At 36.3% G+C, this 20,440-nt stretch overlaps 2 protein-coding genes across 4 annotated transcripts; one reads left to right on the top strand and one right to left on the bottom strand.

Annotated features, from left to right (window-relative positions):
- The first annotated feature begins 1,952 nt into the window (after positions 1-1,952).
- Positions 1,953-10,516, top strand: LOC140004522 (solanesyl diphosphate synthase 3, chloroplastic/mitochondrial-like). 2 transcript variants are annotated; one of them, XM_072064953.1, is made up of 12 exons: positions 1,953-2,342; positions 2,886-2,978; positions 3,511-3,591; positions 3,665-3,736; positions 4,371-4,502; positions 5,175-5,261; positions 5,762-5,833; positions 6,681-6,766; positions 7,793-7,925; positions 8,882-8,971; positions 9,799-9,897; positions 10,057-10,516. In XM_072064953.1, exons 1-12 carry the CDS (start codon positions 2,181-2,183, stop codon positions 10,234-10,236), a joined length of 1,287 nt encoding a protein of 428 aa, XP_071921054.1. In that variant the 5' UTR covers positions 1,953-2,180; the 3' UTR covers positions 10,237-10,516. The 2 variants fall into 2 exon arrangements, with proteins under 2 accessions (XP_071921054.1, XP_071921055.1); XM_072064954.1 differs by having other exon boundaries at positions 2,034-2,342; positions 10,019-10,172.
- Positions 10,517-12,963: 2,447 nt separating this feature from the next.
- On the bottom strand, positions 12,964-18,822 carry LOC113709596 (protein neprosin). Of its 2 annotated transcripts, none has more exons than XM_072065138.1 (7): positions 17,822-18,822; positions 17,610-17,696; positions 17,092-17,364; positions 15,653-15,823; positions 15,416-15,469; positions 13,723-13,884; positions 12,964-13,584 (listed from the first exon to the last, which is right to left on the bottom strand). In XM_072065138.1, the coding sequence occupies exons 1-7, from the start codon at positions 18,065-18,067 to the stop codon at positions 13,207-13,209; spliced, it is 1,371 nt and encodes a 456-aa protein (XP_071921239.1). In that variant the 5' UTR covers positions 18,068-18,822; the 3' UTR covers positions 12,964-13,206. The 2 variants fall into 2 exon arrangements, with proteins under 2 accessions (XP_071921239.1, XP_027088196.2); XM_027232395.2 differs by having other exon boundaries at positions 13,723-13,869; positions 17,822-18,820.
- Positions 18,823-20,440: the final 1,618 nt, after the last annotated feature.

Raw genomic sequence — 20,440 nt, 5'->3', positions numbered from 1 at the left:
ATTGTGAGAGCAAAAGGGATTGTCAACCAGTGAAAAGGAACAGTAAGCAAGGAAGAAGCTCTCGCAATATGGAACACAATGCTAATAGCTAAACATGCAGGATAGGCTAAAATAATAGTCTATACAGACTGCAAATCAGTGGATCATCAGATAAACAGGTGCAATAACTATGACTACAACATTGCAACTATCCTGGAAGACATGCAGGAACTCAAAACAGGCTTTTGAAAGCTGTACTTTTGTATTTATACCTAGATCAGTAAAGGAAATTAGCCATTCACTAGCTCAATTTGCTGTTAAGTAAGTGCATGATGTCGAATGGGAATAAGATTTCCCAAGATGGCTGATAGATTTGGAACAGAAAGAAATGAGGGCAGTGGCTCTTTTTTGTAATTAATTCTTGTACTATCAAGTGTTTATATAATATATGTTAACGTTTGTTGGAAAAAAAAATAGCTAGTGTATTTAGGCAACCAAAAGGTGATTATATTTATACCTCATTGGAGGAATTTTGCATTTCAATTTCTTTTTTCTTTTTCATTATCATGTTTAGCTTTCTTTTTACTCCTTCTCCATTTCTAATGTGGCGTACAAAATTTTATTATCCATGCAAAATTTTCAAAATAATTTGCTAAGGAGTTTCTTTTCACCCTTACATATATTCTGTATATGTGCCATCAAGCTATTATAAAAATAATTATACATTTATTTATGTGTTTTTTTTATACATAGAGTTATTTGGTACCTAAATAAGTGTTTTTACTTCATCTTCCCTCTCGATATTTTAGAATTGTAGAATTACACGTGTCAAAAATAATGACAAGAACATTTATATTTGCCTCATTCTCTCACAGCCAACTAAGTATTAGGGGGTTTCTATTTTGGAAAAGCGAACTTACTGAATAGTAGAAAATATAGTACGCCTTAAGTGGTGTTTAGACGGTTTATTGCAAAACAATCGTCCCCTCCCCACTACTTTCACCATCGAAGATGGCGATACTTCTTCTTCTTTTTCTTTTTAGGTAATGATACATCTTATCACCATCAAAACAAAACCTGCAAGTTTCACAGTCTATTTTTCAAAAGAAAAAAAAAGTCTCACAGTCTATGCACTATAATATTATTGTTTGAAACTCAAATATTACATTGGTGCAATTTTTGGAAAGTTAGAATGTCCAGTGAAGATGTGGGCTTCCTTCTGAATGCCGACCTCCTAGCCCCAATATCAAACCCAATGCTAGTTTGTCCTTAAGTTCGTTTTTTGCTTCCTCAATTAACACTTAATTGCTCAAAATTAAGTGTGAAAAAAAAATCTCTTAGACTATTACTAGGGGGAAAAAATTCAAAAAAAAAAAAACTAAGCATTATACGAAACAAATTTTGATATAGGATGAAAGATTTAGCAAGGTGAAAAGTTCTCTATCATTTCTTTTAGTTGGTTCATCGCGAATATTTGTGTGTGAATAATAAAACTCCGTACAAACTCCACATCACGTGTATCAAACTCGGTATTCGGTCACATGATTCCAATTGACCGTCCAATTTCAATCATTGCACAAGTTTAAGCACAATAGAGACACAAAAATTTGGGTTTAGATAATTGATCAAAACGTTTGTGGAAAAAAAAAAAAAAGATAATTGATCAAAAGTTTCGCTAGTTTTATAAATAGCAAAAAGTTGTATGGCCTCCAGCGAAAAGTTTCCATTTCTTTTCCTCCAAACCACCGAGAACCGACCCCGTCGACCCCGACCCTGTTAGTTCTGATTTCAGATCCTCCACGGGGAGGACGTGAGGAGTACTTCCCCCACACGACACTTGTGGTTGATTACAATTTATGCATATACATATGGTTGGAAAGCCGCCGTCGTCATCACGTCCCATCGCTTTTTCTCGGCGGCGTGAAGCCATAATAGGCAGCTACACATGCACGTCAAACCCACACACTCACGCCACGCACTAATGCAGTTAAAATTATAGTGGCTCTTTCATGTATTAGCGCCAAAATTAATATATAACATATTTACCCCTTTGGAAGTTAAAACTAACCCTATTGACCATTCTTCTTCCTTGACCGCCCTGCTTCTTCTTCTTATATTTTTGTTTTCTTTTCTTTGGGCACATAGCCTATTATTCCATTCTTGCAGCAGAAACGGTATAAAGATAGGTCAGGGATCAATCAATGGTTTTATTTGCAAGAGGGTTGTATAGGATAGCCAGGGCGAGTGCGAGAGCTAGTCGGTGTCAATGGGCTTTTTCCTCCTTGCAGTCGCCGCGAAACCAGCCGACCCAGTTGCTGGAATCAGCTACGTATTTTTACTCTCCCATTGACTCTTCTCAAAAGGTAAATCCAAATCAATAATTGTATGCCTTTTTATTTTTTCCTGTAGCAGAAATTTTGTCAAACAGATGGGGGCCGGTTTTCTATGGGTAGGTTGTGTGCGTTCTGTGAGTCATTTTAGGCTTGGAGAACATGTTCAATTAAAAAAAGTGAGAAAAAGAGGTATAGTTCAGATGTAGTCTGTCGGTCGTTGTGCTGATAGCTGCTTTTGACTGGCAAGCAAGGGTGATAGATAGATTAAGTACCGAGCTACAGTTCAAGGCTCCAGTATTGCGTTGAAGGGTTTAGGTATAGAATGGGTGGGTATTATCGAGGGGCAAGCTATATCTTATGGGTGAGGTGAGTTTTATTTCATCTTTTGGTTCTTTAAATATATTGCATTGTAATTTGTCGGTCAGTCTGGGGTTTGATAGGTTCTATTGACCTCAATGACAACCATGAGATATCCGAATTGAGTATATTTTGTTTTATGATGGTTTTGTTTGAACTTAATAGAAAATTTGTGATTGGTTATGCTGTTTTTCTGTTGATTCTGGTGATTAGTAGGTTTTGGGTTGCAGACTATTTTATTCGTGGGTCTCAAATGCTCTAGCCAATGTTGGACATCAAACTCAACGTCAAAGCAGCCCTGCAGCTGAGGTTGGTCTAAACGTTCTGACGGTTTGGTTGTGACCATCTCTGGATCAATGATAATAAAAAAACCCTAGAATTCAGGTCTTACTATGACTTAAAATTTGGCTGATAAGGAAATGATTATTGATTATACTTTGATGCTGGTTTTTGTGGTAATGGACACATGGACATGAATGATTCAAATATAAAGAAAAATTTCTGAACAGTGAATTTGTACAAAATAGAAAATATAAAAACAAAGATGAACAAAAGTGATATTCTAAGTTTTATATGCAAAACTGATTACTGTTGGGTAGCAAAATTTTGCTTTTTCAGGGTAAATCCGTTATAAAGTACTATAGGTTTGGTATATTTATTCCATTGGCTGTATAATGTGCTTCTTTCTCCTTGTATATATAGCTTCTTGTCTGTCACGTTTACAAAAACTTCGTGTTTTTTTAACTATATTGTAACTTCATGCATATATAGCTTGTTGGTGGGTGGGATCCTTTATCCTGTAACTTAGAAATGTCTTTATTTTCTATTGTCCATATTTCAGGAGACACTTGACCCCTTTTCACTTGTTGCTGATGAATTGTCTCTTCTTGCTAACAGACTGAGGTCAATGGTTGTTGCAGAGGTATTTGAATATCCTATTGACTGTTCTTCATTCTAAAATGGCACAGTGATGACTGTTTTTTGACATCATACAGGTACCAAAGCTTGCATCAGCTGCTGAGTACTTTTTCAAGATAGGGGCAGAAGGAAAGCGATTTCGACCAACGGTAATAATATAATTTCACTATTGAATGTGAAAGGTATTAGATCTGTTGTATCATGTCTGTTTGCTTCATTATGTCATTCCATCAGATAATATCCTTTTATTTGGCTAAAGCTTGACCTTTGGGTAATATTGATGCTCTTCATGACCTGTAGTACGGTGATTAAAGATGGAGTTAAGTTGTCAAGGTGATAGATTATGATGGAAACTAGGATCAAGGATAATATTGTACTATGAGATAGAGCTCCAAAAAATGCAGCTCAGCAATTAAGAAACATTTGTTCCAGATGCGTGCAGTGTGTTTCTCTTTGAAATGAAGCAGACATAACACTAAGAAGGAAGTTCTGGTATCTTGTGCCCAATTATGGAATGACCACTTGAGAAATATTTGTTCCCCAGGCAGCTAATCTATTACAAATTATGAACTTTATGATTAAGCAACTTTTGACTTCTGAATCATGGCTTCTAGCTCCTCACCTCATCCTTGTTGACATCTGCTATTTTCTTCTACCAGTATAGATGTCTTTGTGAACCCATTCAGTCTCCTTTTTTGTTGTTATTTTATTTTTTTCTCGACGTCTGTCTTGGTGATAATTCTTATCTGTTTCCTGCATATGTGTGATTTTGAATCCTTTCAGGTACTCTTATTAATGGCAACAGCTATAGATGCACCAATACTGAGACCACTTCCTGATACAACAGTTGATACATTACCCATGGAACTACGTACAAGGCAGCAGTGTGTAGCGGAGATCACAGAGATGATCCATGTTAGATTTCTTACCATTTTCCGTGCTTCTTCAATAGTACTAAATTTATTCTGGGGCAAAGTGGTGGACTTAGTTGTTTCTTGTATCTGATTCCTAGACAGTTTTCTAGATGGATTTACCACCTTGAGCATATTTGCATGCTTCTAAGTCTTTAAGGATTTTCTCTTCTTTGGCAAAGCTTAGGATGGGAGCTATTTTACTGATATGTGGTTCACTAGAATGAATAGGAGTGTTTTTGGGGTACATGGCTAAGTTCAAAGTATAAATAAGAATGCTTTGTCAATCTTAGAATCTTTTGTCTGCTTTTAGTACAAGTGAACCTTCATTTTTTTAAAAAAAAAAAGAAAAAAGAAAAAAGAAAAAGAAAAGACAATGAACTTCAAGACTGTGGACTAAGCAAATGGGTTGCCAGTCCAGAACTTTCTTTCATGCTTTTTGATGTGGTCTAAATCTTGAAGCTTAACTATATAAAGAACTATTCATTCACAGATGAATGCATGGTTTCGGTCATTGCACCTTCTTGCAAAATGATATTTATTTGAAGCAAGATATATCATTTTGATGTTCTGCTTTTCTTTTTGTCCTAGCCAATTTGATTTTCTGGAATCTCCCTTAGTCAGATCTTCAGTCTGGTGTCAAGCTATTGTATGTTAATGTTGTTACTTTGTGTAGGTTGCTAGCCTTCTTCATGATGATGTACTAGATGATGCTGACACAAGGAGAGGGGTTGGTTCGCTAAATTTTGTAATGGGAAATAAGGTTAGCATTTGTTCCTTTTTCCTTCTTTTTTCATATATGTTAAAAATTATGTATGTTTGCATGGTAAATGTTCTTTGTGGAAAATGTTAGAATAAGTTTTTGGCTTACTATGTGGATCCCTGGGCTAATCCATCCTGATAATAAAGTCTGAAGTAAGAAATCATGCCTTCGTAGCTTCACTACTTGTACAATTTGCGTAATGTGTGGTGCATAATCAGATTGATGGATTGACCTAATGCCCTAATGATCTATTTGGTAATTTTAGTAATTCTTTTGCATCCAGTTCTTTCTGATATGCAATTATGTAATATTTTACAAGGTTCACACTTATTTTGATAATCTTATATTTTATTGCTTGAAGCATGCAATTGTTATCTCCATTGTTTCTCTCTCCTTTTTTTTGCCTTCCTTTTGTCAAATTTCAGTGATTGAATTTGAATTACATGAATGCAGTTTGTTTTGATTTCATTGTTGCTTTCTTCTGCACTTTGATTGTACAGTTAGCTGTATTGGCTGGTGATTTCCTACTGTCGAGAGCCTGTGTAGCACTTGCCTCATTGAAAAACACAGAGGTATATTGTACTACTTTTGCGCTGAATCTTCAATGGAAGGGGCTTGATATTAATATAGCTGCTCTAAATTGTGAATATGTTGCCAGAGTACATATTTTGCATTGACAGATGAAATAGGCAAATTCTGAATCAGGAATATGGCTACTTGATTCTAATACACAAAATAACATGTGAAGGATGTTGAGCTTTCCCTTCCACTCTAAGGGAAGCTAGAAGACAGCAAGGGAACAGTCCCTTTGCCTTTAAAAGCTGTTAGATTAGTTGTTTATCAAGGACACGAAATATCATAGATAAGTTCTTGGCCCATTTCCAAGAGGAAGGAGTTTGACTTTCCTTAAGCCAGAGGACGTCCCCTCTGTTATCGCTAAGATCTTATCTGAACTAACCTTTTGGGTGGTTCACCTTCTGATCCACATTCACAGATGTTAGCTAATTAAGTTTCTCTTCAGCCCCATCTGATTGACATCTCACCTGGTTGCATGAAGAGCTGAAGATGCAGTATCTAAACTGTGATTCAGCCTTGACTGCATATGATAGGAAGAGTAGTAGAAAGAATGCAATGGCGGAACTTTCAGAGCATGACATATGCCAAAAGGGAGGCCAAAAAAAAAAAAGAAAAAAAATAATCTGCCGCTCTGAAATAGCTGTGTCCCTCTACTTGGACAAGGTTATAACTTGTCTCTTTTGTCTGCTAATCTGACTTCCAAGCATTTGTCTTCCAAGCTTGGGTTGTAAGATTGTGTTTTCTTAGACTCTTATTAAATTGTCAGCTCTGGTGTCAGCTTACTGTTTTCAGTTTCTTCATTGGTAAATTAGCCTATATCATGGTCTGCCACTAATGCTGCAGGTTGTTTCCCTCTTGGCAAGAGTTGTGGAGCATCTTGTTACAGGTGAAACAATGCAAATGACTACTACATCTGAACAACGTTGTAGGTACGCTGCTCCTTCTCTGGTGTTACTAGGGTAATTTTGCTCTTCTTGTTTCCTTTGAGGTGCAAACATACCAGGGCTATTGCAGAAGTTTGATCTGCAACAGATCTTCCTTTTGTTATGTTTCCCAAATTCATACAACTAAATACATGCTTGTTTAAGTTTGACTTTCTTAATTGTTGACCATGTCATGAGTTTCCAATTTGCAATGTGGAAATTGACTTTGTATGGCTCCCAGAATTAATCTTTCAGTGGATTTGCTGTAGTCATCTTTTCTAAAAATCAAAACAACTTGTATAATCTTTAAATGCCAGTTCCTTGCTTTTATTTTATTTGTAGTTATGGACCATTGCAGTTGGTGGGGAATGTGAGGGCAATGAGGGGAGATAGGGAACTTTACTATTTGTTTGTCCTGATATCTATCTTTTTGGAAGTGGGATCTTGCCATGCTTGTTTAATGATCTGTCTCCGGATGAGCAATGTATCAGAAGCTTGGAGTATATTGTTGGTTCAATAATGATTTTACAAAGGTGGAAATTTTATATATTATAGATATTTGAATCAGAATTTGGAAAAAGAGAGGAAAAATATTTGGAGAGAGTATTGTAATTCATGTCAGTACTGGGAGTATTAGGTTCTACCAAGGTTGAGCATCCTAAGAAAAGCTGTTGAATCTTATATGATTTGAATAGAATCTAAGATGGAAGTGGCGACGAGAATTAGGTTCTCACTCTGACCTAACAGCTAAAGTTGGTTGTGGAATCTTGGATGGTTGCGTTAATTTGGATAGTTTTGCATCTTTTGAGTTCTGGAAGAAAATTGTTATCTTAGGCACAACAAAAATATATGCTGGATAATTACTGCTTTGGATATTGGACTGGCTTATATTTGATGTTCATATGAAATTGCAAATGCCTATATTTGGTATTGACATGTAATTACCATTCGTCTTTTTTTTGGGTTGGCTTTGTTCAACGATTTGTATAAGTTATCTCTTATCTTTTATTGTTGTTTTACCCCTTTCTGCAGCATGGAGTACTACATGCAAAAGACCTACTACAAGACAGCATCACTGATTTCAAACAGCTGCAAAGCAATTGCCCTTCTTGCTGGGCAAACTGCAGAAGTTGCAATGTTGGCTTATGACTATGGCAAAAACTTGGTTCGTATGCCTTTTACAGTACTTTTCTACTGGTAATTATTATAGGTGGAGAACATATGCCATTTCGTATCCGTAGACAAGTTTCAAGGCATTGAATTTGGGAATGAAATTAATTTTGAGTTTCATGCAATTAGTTGATTCTGCTCCTGAAATGCGGCTTAGTTTGGTGGATAATTGCATAGCTGTAGATAATTACATAAATCAAGCATTTGTTTTGGAGTACTTCTGATTTTCATTAGATGAGTAACTTGTCTTTGTTTTGGCTAGCTATTATTTGTACTATTTCTGTTATGTAAGCTGTTTTTCCTGTACTAATAGATACTTGCATAAAGCAAGAGTGGTTTGTTTCTGCATAATTCTGATTTCCATTGCCATTGTCAACGACCGCTGGTTCTGATTATGATGGTTTTGGATAACCTGTCTCTGTTTCGGCTAGCAATTATTTGTACTGTCCGCTGTGTGAGCTTATTTTTGGATGGAATAACTTTTACTTCTTACGTAGGAGTAACTGATCGGTATAGTTTGCAGTGTTTGCACTAAGCTATGGACAGTGAATTTCTAAGTTCATTTAAGTGAAGAGTTATCTCTATTTGCTTCGATTCTGTTCCTTGCAGAGCAATGCCTCAATTAAAACCAAACCCCTATAACCTGAAAGGCATGACATATCGGGCTATTGCATGCTGTATTAGCCTCCAAAAATATGGTTGACTACTCTCAACCGAAAAACGGGACTAGTGTCTTTAGCAATAGCTCTGTAGTGCTGTGACAATGGCTATTAGTTTTTCTATAAGTGGCTAAGCTTTGATGATGCACTTCTTGCATTGGCAAATTTGAGTAGCTGTTTTTGAATCAAATGTAAGTTCTTGTGTAAGATTTTGGTATCGTGAAAGTTACCAATTTGTTTTTCTTACTGAATCTGATCTCTTGGAATAACAGGTTTGATGTGCTTGTTTCAGGGTTTGGCATTTCAATTGATTGATGATGTTCTTGATTTCACTGGCACATCAGCTTCCCTTGGCAAGGGCTCATTGTCTGACATTAGCCATGTAAGCTCTTATGTCTTTATGCATTTTTTAATTGCTAATGCTAATGTTTCTGGTTTGGAATAATATGCTGGAGCATGGTGGTGGTCAATGAGGCCAACCATTTTGAAGAAATTATATGCTTGTTGTTCTTGTTTTTGGATGTGGTCAAGTAAATCTAACTAGGCGCGGTCTTGCTTGAGGTCCAGCACTTCTACATTAAAAGATTTGACTAAAATTTGCATTTTTTTTGTTGTAATTTAAGGTGCTGCTTGTTAGTGAATGGCCTAAGTTTAGTCTTCCTTGCAACCTCATTCTAAACGTGCTTAATCCTTGTATGCCTGAAGGCATTCGGTCTTTTAACTGACAAGCTCTAGAAATAGGTTTCACAAAACTTTTTGACACTTGAGGAACTTGTATAGATCAGCATTACAAGTACTAGTGATAAGGGCGCACCTGGTGTGTGCAATTTAGGAACAATCACAGTATGGATATATAATATGTGCCTGCTTTCCTCATTTCTCATGGAGTGATTTCCATTGAGTTTCCTCACAGTATGAATATATAATATGTTAAATTGTTGATTAGCATTTGCAGTTGAGAAAAATGTTTGGACTTTTTAGTGCTTGCTCATTTTAGTCACATAACTAGCACGTCACTGATTCTTTGTTGGCATTTCTGTTTAGGAACTCTGATTGAGTTACTTGGTGGTTTTGAAAAATTTATTCAGCTAGAACTGAAAGCTTGGTTGCCCTGCAGTTTTCCTTTATCTGTGGCAATGAGGTCTAGTTCTGCCTGGAGCGAACCAAACACACCCTCTCTTTGTTTCACTTGAACTGATCTCTTTGCAGGGAATAATTACTGCTCCAATATTGTTTGCTATTGAAGAGTTCCCTGAGCTGCGTTCTATAGTTGATAGGGGATTTGACAATCCCACGAACGTGGATCTTGTAAGTTCTCTGTTTTGCGTATTCATTGTGGATGTTAATGCCTGAATCTGGGACTTGAGAAATGTTTTGCTATATTTGACTCTCAACTTTTGCATGACACCTACCCTGTCATCATGGATAGGATGGGCTGACCATGGGCTGTAAATTTGAAACTTGTAGGCTCTGGAATACTTGGGAAAGAGCAAGGGAATAGAGAGAACAAGGGAGTTAGCAACAATGCATGCCAACCTTGCCTCTGCTGCGATTGATTCTCTTCCGGAGAGTGATGATGAAAATGTTCTGAAATCAAGGCGGGCTCTTGTAGAATTAACTCAGAGAGTAATTACAAGGACAAAGTAAAAATGGAGAGTAGAAAAACCAAGATGAATTTGATGGCTGTTCCAGATTTTTTGTTTTCTTTTCTATACCAATGTTCACGTATCATGGGAAAGAACACTATCAAATTCATTTCATCTGTATTCGTTCAATTTTGGCAGTTTGATAGTTCAATAATTATTCTGAGGAAATATTCCTCACTTTGTTGCAAGGAAATTGTCCTGTTAAGTGTGAAAAAAAAGCAGTCACATACAGAGTTTCATTGCAACTGAATTAATTGAGGATGGAAGGGTATGGAATCAAATTTTGAATGTTTTTTGCTCTTTCGGTAGAACATATCAGATCCAGGAGGTGCAAAAGAAGCACCAAGGCCGCCTGTTGGAGCATTTGCAAATTGGATTTTCCCTTTGATCTGAAGGCACAAATTTGATGTCCAGAGGTAATCGCATCCTCGTGGCCAGTTCTTTCAAGTGCAATTCTTGTTGTAGATGAAGCGAAATCATTAAATATTTGTCCAGCAAAGAGAGAGGCCATCAACTCATTGCTCATTGTAACGTCATTTTGTGTTATTTGTTACATGTCCATTTCTTCAAGTTCGTCCACCATTTGTCATGCACTATTATTATTGTTTTATCCCGTTCCTTTGCTTTCTCTCCCTTAAATCGTGTTCTAGTGTTGAAGGCATCTGAATGAAAGCAAAAAAATTCCTACCAAAATGCCCAAAAAAAAAAAAAGGGAATGAGAGAGCAAAAATATAGAAATAAACAGAAAATATGTACATCGAAAGAATGCGTCGATACCACATAGAGAAATCTATGATGTGCGACAAGCAGATTAACCTCGCAAGGAGAATTGAGAATGAAGAATTTGACGTGGCAGTTTCCATATTTTACCTTGGGGGTTTTCTAACGGTTGCCCTTATGGCAGTCTTTAATACATTTTGGTCTTGTTTGATAACTAAGTTTAACACTTAAATTTAATGGATTCAGATCTTAACATATTTAAACCGTTTGATAATAAAAAATTAAACATCTGAATTAATTAAGTGGCATTGAATTTTCAAGGCAAAATTTACTCCCAAAATTAAGTGATAAACTATTCGAATGTGATATGCATTCAAATGTATTAGATTTAATACTTAACAATTTAAATTACTTAATAGATTCAGAATTCAGATTTCAAACTTCAGTTTTCAGACTTCAGTTTTATCAAACGCATCCTTAGTGTTCACCTCTCCCCCCCCCCCCCCCAGTATATGTTAGAGTAAGAGTAGGTTAGACTATGGTGTTTTAGTTTCAGTCGATTTTTCTAGGTTCCGTCGGGTCTCCTTCCACATATTATAGGTTAGAGTAGGCCTAGGAGTAGGCTATATTAGCTATTACTGTCTGATAAAAAAAATATATAGATGCCCTATGATCTAACCATTTATCTTTTTGATTGGGTGGTTTAATTTGGTTAAACGGACATATAGATTTTACTAAATTGATTTACTTGTATTTTCTCAAATTAGTTAGTACTTCTTTCTTGGTTACTCCCAAAGTCTCATCGAGTTTATGTTAATTCAGTCAATGCATTACCAAATACTGGAATATATTATCTTCATATCACAAGTCAGAGTGCCATCTACATATTGGGCAACTAACATGATGAACAAAGGAATGCTGATCCCATTAATCACAGTTCAAGAATACACCATCCTAGGTCATCCAGTAACAGTTAAAAGAACCCTTGACGACAGTCAGTCTTCCCTCTTCCATGATCTCCAAAAACCTCAATTTAGTTTCATTTAAGAGGAAAAGAAAGAAGGACAGCCTAACTAAACAGCCAGTTATTAAACACTGATTTGTTTTACAAAACAATTCTTTGTTATATACATATATAATTTCAATAGGTATTTTAGAAGATTTGATTGCACGCATGACATGACATAACACCAACCGCAGACCATTCCTGTGGAAAATTACACAATTAAACGTTTTACCTAAGTGATCCACAGCAAAACTTATGAATTTGTCAGATGATAAATAAATGCTGATGCGAATAAATGAATGGAATCATTGCATGAGATGCATCCATCTTGGAGAATGTAGTAGTTTCTTGCAAACTTCAAGTAGGTCTGCCATCTGCGGCAGCCGTATGTGATAGTGTTGTATCATCAAAGCAAATTAAAAGCAGTAGTTACTGAATTTAATTACTTGTCTGGATCTCCTGCCAAGAATTGGAACCTTCATTTGGATGGCTCATATTTCATTGTCTTGGCAATGAATTGCATTAAATTTGATGCTTCACCTGTCGGTCTCCAATTTGACCATTCCCCTATTGAATTACCTCCAATTCAGGTACTTGCCAATAAAAATGCTCATAAATCATTTGTGAATCAGGGTAGAAAAATTTACGCCAAAAAAAAAAAAATCATAATTTTGGACCTTTTCGTGTTGCTTTTGTTTGGATTGCTTTTTTCTGGATTTTTTTTTTTGTAGAAAAATTACTGTAGCGATTTGATATACGTGAGGTAAAAAAAATGATTAAAAAATATATTCACGAAAAACGTAACAATTTTTCTTTAAAAAATTACAATCCAAACACACACCGTTTTTGAAATTGAAGTTCATATAGGGCATATAAAACATCTCATCTTTGAATTACTATTCTTTGTTATATATATATTTTTTTATTCTTCTTCGGTTCTTGCAATTGGTCAAACTTCATTGAGAAGAGGTCGCTTGATAACATCACATAACAAATGATGCATTACAGAAATCTCTAACAGAATAATATGCTATTTCCTTGCATGTTTAATGCTTTTGTCTTATTTAATACGTACATTTCTCTCAAAACATAAGACAAAAATAATATTGAATAGCTAGCAGAAACATGGTTGGAAATAGCATAATTGCTAATTCTACGACCTGCTATATATATATATATATATATATATTAAAAAAAATATTGGCTGATATGGACTTTTAATTTGCTGAAATTGATGATGATCCATCAATAGCACAGAGAATTTCTCCCCGGGCCTCCATAGTAAAAATGAGTGCCCCATTCGTTGTTGTTGGAGCTCTTGATATTGTAGCAGTTGCTATTCTCAGCCAGTGTTGAAATGGCTTGGGCTGAGCTCAGACTGTTGTCTGAATCCACAACCTCCAGGTTTCGAAAATAGCTTGCTTTCCCAAACCCTTCATCTGCAAAATGGCCCGAGCCCATTTGGGTGGATGTGTGTTCTCCATTTGGCCTTGAATTGACCACCTCCCCTCCCCACTCCACCATGGTCGCCCTGTCTGCTAAGTGTGTGAATAGTTCAGTTGGCCAGTAACCTACCAACGTGTTGTCACCAAAACCCATCCACCAATTCCCTAGCTTTGGGTCCTGTTTTTGGTCAAAATTAGCAAGTTGTTTTGTTAATAACACTGCTAATAGTATGTTGATTTTTGGTCAAAATCTTTTTTTTTTTCTTTCTAGTACTAGAGGGTTTAAGTCAAACGGAAAAGAGAGAGTGAAATGGACCTTCCAAATGAGTATAGTGATGTCATATTGATTGGCATTAGCTAAGGAGATAGGAGAAATGGCAGCACCAATGGCAATCCTACTATTTGTCTGCACAAATCCTGAGCAGAGAAGGTTGTAGCAGCCGGTTGCCTGGTATGCATCACTCTGTAAAATGCACAACTGAACTGAGAGTCAAATTAACCCCCCCCCCCCCCTCCTCTTAAAGGAATATTTGAAGGAGGGAAGGTTCCCTTAAGTCCTGACATTTGTAATAACCCTAGCTCTTCAAACTACTGAGATACCCTTTTAGCTATTTCTTGCATTGAATTGTAATTTGGCCACTGCAAACTAGTATAAGAGTTTATTTTGCAATGAACATATGGAGCAGGCAACAGAAGCAATCAAGCCATGAAATTGAAAACTAAAGGGCAGTGAAAATGGTTGGTTGTACTGCTGCTGCTAATGGCTTGCATGCTCTTTCAAACGGGAGTTGCATGTAAATTTGAGCCTAAATAGCCTTTTTGGTGGCACAAAATTTGGAGCTATATATCAAGATGGTATGTAGTACTTAACAACATGTACAATAAGGGAAAGCAAGAAGGAAATGGAAAGAAAGAGAAGATTGGAGCCCCAATTATTTGTTGTTGTTCCTTGTTCCCGAGAGGGAGAGAATCCTCGGCATTAATTTTGACAAGGCACTGCCGACTAATTAATGAAGAAAAACAGTGCTGACCCAATATTGTTCAATTAGCTAGCAATTGTGCATCCTATGCATGATGGAGATGGACCACCAGCAATTCATGAAGTTGAAGTTGTACAATATCCAGAATACTATGAACAACTACTCTCTGCTGTTAATGAGGAATAATTCAATATGACTATGAATTCAATAACCTAGAACATTGAAGTAGTACTACTACTAGATGTATTGTTGGGTGTATAACCTAACATCATAACATGCATTTCAATGCAAAATCATTATTAATTAACTAACTAAGGTCATGCCCTTTGGTACTTACTGAATCAAGTAGTAAAAGATTGCCAGCACAGGTCATGTTGCAGGATGATATTAAATCCCTTTTCATTTTTTCAAAAGTAACAAATTCTTGGAGTTTTTTTTTTTTTGACTAGTAAAACTGGAAAAATAATTCAGTTCTTTTCACTTGCATTGCTACGCGCGCGCGCGTGCGCACACATTTTCTCTCTCTCCCTCAATTCTGATGTTTTTGTTTTGAGTGTTTTCTTGGGAGATTTGTTTTTGTTTTTTTGTCTTCATGTCAAGTTTTCTGGTCTCTATGGACAGCAGCATGGTTGAAGCCGCAAGGCACGCACTCAGTTATCAATGCATTAATTTAGTGATGCGAGGAAACAAGGCAAAACTCAAAAGCTTCTCATCTTTGACAATTGATCCCAGTTGAAATAACAGTTGAAATAGGAAAAAAAAAATTCCAAATGGTAGTTGTTAACGACTTTTCTGTGATTTTGCACTTACTTTACTTCTTAATTAATGACAACCAAAACAAAATTACTGTACTTCTTAATGATGAAAACCACCTTTAAGTAACATTTTTGTTTTTTTTTTTAGGTATTGCCAGTCAAGAACCCTAAACAGAGTTGACTTTCAAGCTCAGGTAATCAGGGCTGACTTTGACCGGAAAAAAAAGAAAGTTTAAAAAAAAAAAGGGGGGGTTGAAGGAGTAGAGAATCTGACCGTCCAATAAGTGAATAATCTGGGCCTGCTGTCACCATAAAGCTCCGGACTAACCTGACTAGTAGAAGGATGAAAGCTTCAGAATTCAAACTCCTTTTTATTATATTATTATTATTTATGGACTGAATTAAAATAAATTATGGACTGAATAAAAAGAATAATTTAAGATGCAGTGGCAGTAGTGGTAATAAATGGATAGCGTAGCGTGTAGTAGAGAGCAGGAAATGGAAGAAGTACCTGCCAGCCGGCTTCTATGCTGTTGAGATCTGAGCCGTCGAAAGATCCAGAAAGCACCCAAATCTGGGATAGACTGAACTCGTTGACCACTTCGATTGTCGGGTCCCACACGTTTATCGTCGCTTTTGCTCCGTACACCTCTTGAGACGTTCCGGTGTATGCTATTGCGTGCTGGCGCACCACACCAGAAAAAGAGAAAAAAAAAACATAAACAATAAAGAATTTGGATTTGCAATTTAGTAATTAATTGAATGAATTTTTTTTTTACTGTTAGATTCAGGATTCGAATCCTGTACTAGGATGAGAAGAGTAAAAAAAAAAAGAAGATATTAATAATCATAAAATTAATTAATGAATTAATTTATTTACTAGTATTTAGAGTCCAACCCCACCGTCTCCATTGCATAAGGTGTATGTAGTACATTCCCTAGTCCCTAGAGAGTTTACATAACAATAGTGGTGTGGTGTATTAATTTTTCGCCAAATTTGATGGCTTGTAATAAATAAAATCATCCTCATGTTTCTAGGTGGATGCCAACCACCTCATTCTCCCCTCTATTGTTGAACAATTAATATTATTACTATTAGGTGTGGAGGAGCATAAATGCAATTCAAACGCTAATTGAAGGTAGTAGAAAACTTGGTAGCTAGTAGTACTATTTTTTCCATTTCATAGAAAGAATGGTTAATTAATCCTTCCTATACAAACTAGAATTTATCCCAGTCAAATTTAACCTTTTACTACCGTAACCCCCTCTAATTTAGTGGCCCTCTCAAAATCTTGACAATATTCCATTGGTTAGCCGTAGAGTTCATAAAACTCAGCTCATAATTGTCCAATATCGATCCTCCTTTATCATTTGTTTCTTTCACTCTCGTCCCCTTGCTATACTTTGCCTTCCATGAAGAGTACTGTAATATGTTCGTTACTTAGTGTCCATTTGCCTGAACATTAGAAATCAAGGGTACAAAGTTTCCTATAATGCAGATAAACAAATTATTTTCTCCTTGCACATATATTTGTTCTCTATCTACCTCATGGTTTGTTGGCCGTATTTGTTTGCTTTCCTGTCAAATCAATGCGTGGAATTTGATGATTCCTTTTTTTTTTCCTTCCTACTTCCTACTTCCTTTAATCTATATTGTTTGGTAAATTTTCAAGAATGGCTAATTAGAAGAGCTTTCTTCCTATTCGCCTCATTGGACCCTTAAACCTCGATCAAGAAAGGTACAAAGAGTGCATTTTTCATGTCATCTACACAAACACAGTCATAAACAAGTCAAAACCCTCTTCTGGTCTCGGCTCAAAGGAATCATTTTTCTAGTACTTTTTCTAAGTTGTACCAAAATTTAAAAAAAAAAAAAAGGAACAAAGAACAACAGAAGAAAATATCATCAAACAGAAATGGCAGAGGCTAGACTAAGAATTTTGAACATACCTCATGGCCATTGCCACTCACAACATCTGGGGCATCAGCTTGCCTGGCGAGTGACATCTTGCGTTGTTTCTTCCCAAAATCATACAAAGATTTGGCTCTCAGCACATCATTCACCGAGCTCCGCCTAATTGGAACAGTTCCTTTGGGGCATCTTTGTCCACTATGATGCCAATATTGCCAAGCTCGCCCTCTTGTACCACTACTACTAGTATTTGTGTCTCTCACCCCATCTGTTTTCATCATTTTCGCCTTAGGCATTTCTGGTGGAACTCTCTGTTACATTATAAAAAAGATAAGCCCTATTTGTTAAGGGGAAAAAAAAATTGTAATGTTGGTACTACGAGGTAAAATAAGAAAAGAGGTAGTTGGTAGTTGAGAAACTAATTGAAATCATACCATAAAGTCATTTTGCGTTACGTTTCCTCAAATAAAAGGCATTTTTTTGAACGCGAATGATGGAAAGTGTGTGTAGGGTGTGTGGCTATGTGTCACTTTATGAGTTTTGAGGAGTCTTTTACCTGGATCTTGTGATTCTTGAGAAGTGGATGATCTAGAGCTGGCTGTTTTCTCTTATGAACACAATCGATGATATCACCATCTGGGCTCTGAAAGTTAAAACCATGAAATTAAATTGTGATACCACATCATGCAAGAAATAAAAGATTAAGAAGGCAAAAATAACAATGCTTTTATGAAGAATGAATTAGGTAGCATATGTGATGTACTGTACCTCGATGGTGTAGACGGCAGGCTTGTTGATCTTCTTCAAATGCCTTTCAATCCTAGCCAATCTCAAGCTACTGACTTGTCTATATTTTGTCACATTCAAGCTGGCTGAATTATCAGCCAGAGACCTTTGGGAGAAAAAGACAAGCTGGAAGAAGAAGAGGAGCAGCAGCAGAAGAAAAGGATCAAGAACAAGAGCTGCCGAAAACTCTCTCCTATTATTCCTCCTTAGCGAAGAACAAGTGCCCATCTCATTCAGTGCCAGGAGAGAAAGAAACTCTGAGGAAAACTACAAAACCATAACTAGGAAAAAACAAATATAGCTGACCAGTTCAACAAACACTCCTCTTAATAACCCCCCAGAAAAGGTCCCAACAACAAATGCAACTCAGAAAATGACCCCTACTAAATACATCCAAGCTGGTGACCTGACCCCCTTGCCTCCTCTCTTTCTTTCTTGATCTCTCTTGAGGGGGTGAGGCAGATGGAGAGGGTGGTGGGTGGAGGACAATTAAGAAAACTGCTCAAGACAGTAACACAAACCCCAACAAGAAAAGAAAGTTACAGCAACAGGATAATCATCATGATTGTTTTTGCAGCAGCAGCAGCATAAATATACTAGTACACCTCGCTACATGGGAAGGGATTAGTGAAAGGTAGTAGTAACATTTAATCAGCTGTTAAAATTTGTTTTTTCCTAAGAGTTGCTGCAAATGCAATAGTGCTGGTGCTGCACTGGGATTTCATTGCTTGCACCATCAAGAAAGTTCAATAAAGGGGGATATTCAAAGCCATTATAAACATCTAGACCTAACTCCCTCCCCACCCCAACAGACCCTTCTTTTATTGCACCTTACTGCCACTTGATTATATGCATCTGCCTCCCTGCCACCACACAATCTTCGCCATTAATATTCCTCTCCAAGCGTCACACACCCTTCCTTTAGGCATAGTCCCTTAGTCCTTACCCTTAAGTTGCACCCTTTCTTTTTAGTCACTTGGATTGGATAGCTTCTTTTGCTTTCTTTCCTTCCTCTCCTCCCTCCCTCCCTCACGCCCTACTTGTATTTTCTTCATTTCTTTTAGGTTTTTACTGGTGAGATTTGTGTCACGTTCACGTGCCCATGTCTTTTAATTTTGTTTAGCAGAAATGCTTGGTTATGATAATCCCTTTTTTTTGGTTAAATGTTAGTATTAAACAATAGGATAGGAACAATTAATGCGAGATTTCGGACACAACTCATTGTGAAAACTACCTGCATGTGATAGTCAAATTGGGGGCCAATTCTATCTTGAAGACTTAGACAGCTCTATTTTCATTTACAGCGCCTCTAAAATTAAAAAGCCAAGTGCATGCACCTTCACATTCAACTTGAATTCTTAGCTTTTCTTTTATAGTTATAAAAAGTTATTGATTTTCTTTGTACTGCACAATTTTTAATCACTTGTAGTTGTAAGCAAAATGTAGAAGATATTAGTGAGGACAGCCCCACAAGTCATTTTAGTGATTTGTAACTCACAAGTCAATGCATTGAAACTCATGCTTTGGTCTATCATCTCCTCCTACATGTTCACTGATTTTATGATTTGGTGTATATTTCTAGTTTAGGATGGAAATCTCCAAGATGGCAGCCAACCGGACTGAAGTAGGGTTTAAGAAAAAGAAAGAAAGCATTTCTTTCTTTACCTTTAACCCTACTTCGGCCCAGTTGCCAGTAGGTCACAAGCTGAACATTCTCCCTCGTGTCCCCTTTGGTTGGGGGGTTGGGACCTCTTTGGATAAATTTCATTCTCTGCATACTTTTCTTTACCTCAAATTTACGTATGGGACTGAACGTAAGATATGTTGCTGTCTTTGAGTTACGTTAAGATTAGATATTATAATCATGGGATAATTTCACAAACCTCCCCTGAGGTTTCTGACACTTGCACTGAGACCCTCCCAGGTTTTAAAAATTTCACCTAGCTCCCTTGCTTTTCAAATTTGGTAACAATTCAGTCCAATTAGGATTAAAATATTCCTATCATGATAGAGATGACATTTATATTCCGTGAATACCCTCTTCCTCCCTATATTAGTATAAGATTGTTTGTTAATAAAAACCTACTAGTTTTCCTTTCGTAATAATATTAGTGTAACACTTTTTGAATTTCACTTATAAACATTCATGTATTTAATATAAATTAAATGATTCAAAGTAAAATACTCATAAATAGCTAGTGCTTTATTCATATAATGGAAGAAACTCGTAAAGAACTGGTATGTTATGGACATTTTTTTTTTACTCTTAAATACTTCATTTATATTAAATACAAAACATGCTAGTTTTCCTTTCGTAAAAATATTTGTGTAACGGCTTTTGAATTTTATTTGCAAATATTTATGTATTTAACATAAATTAAATGATTCAAAATAAAATACCCATAATCATCTCTACCTTTTTATTAACAAGCAATCTTGTACTAATATAGGGAGGAAGAGGGTATTCATGGAATATAAATGTCATCTCTATCATGATAGTAATATTTTAATCCTAATTAGACTGAATTTTTACCAAATTTGAAAAGCAAGGGAGATAGGTGAAATTTTTAAAACCTGGAGGGGTCTCAGTGCAAGTGTTAG

This window comes from Coffea arabica, chromosome 9c, assembly GCF_036785885.1.
Source record: "Coffea arabica cultivar ET-39 chromosome 9c, Coffea Arabica ET-39 HiFi, whole genome shotgun sequence".
Classification (NCBI taxonomy): Eukaryota; Viridiplantae; Streptophyta; class Magnoliopsida; order Gentianales; family Rubiaceae; genus Coffea; species Coffea arabica.
This window is presented reverse-complemented; position numbering and strand designations above follow the sequence as displayed.

Coding starts and splice junctions, on each gene's coding strand:
- LOC113709596 (XM_072065138.1), bottom strand. CDS start 18,067: ATGGGCACTTGTTCTTCGCTAAGGAGGAATAATAGGAGAGAGTTTTCG. Junction 17,697..17,821: donor CTGCCGTCTACACCATCGAG/GTACAGTACATC, acceptor TTTAACTTTCAG/AGCCCAGATGGTGATATCAT. Junction 17,365..17,609: donor TCAAGAATCACAAGATCCAG/GTAAAAGACTCC, acceptor ATAATGTAACAG/AGAGTTCCACCAGAAATGCC.
- LOC140004522 (XM_072064953.1), top strand. CDS start 2,181: ATGGTTTTATTTGCAAGAGGGTTGTATAGGATAGCCAGGGCGAGTGCG. Junction 7,926..8,881: donor ATGACTATGGCAAAAACTTG/GTTCGTATGCCT, acceptor TGCTTGTTTCAG/GGTTTGGCATTTCAATTGAT. Junction 9,898..10,056: donor ATCCCACGAACGTGGATCTT/GTAAGTTCTCTG, acceptor TGAAACTTGTAG/GCTCTGGAATACTTGGGAAA.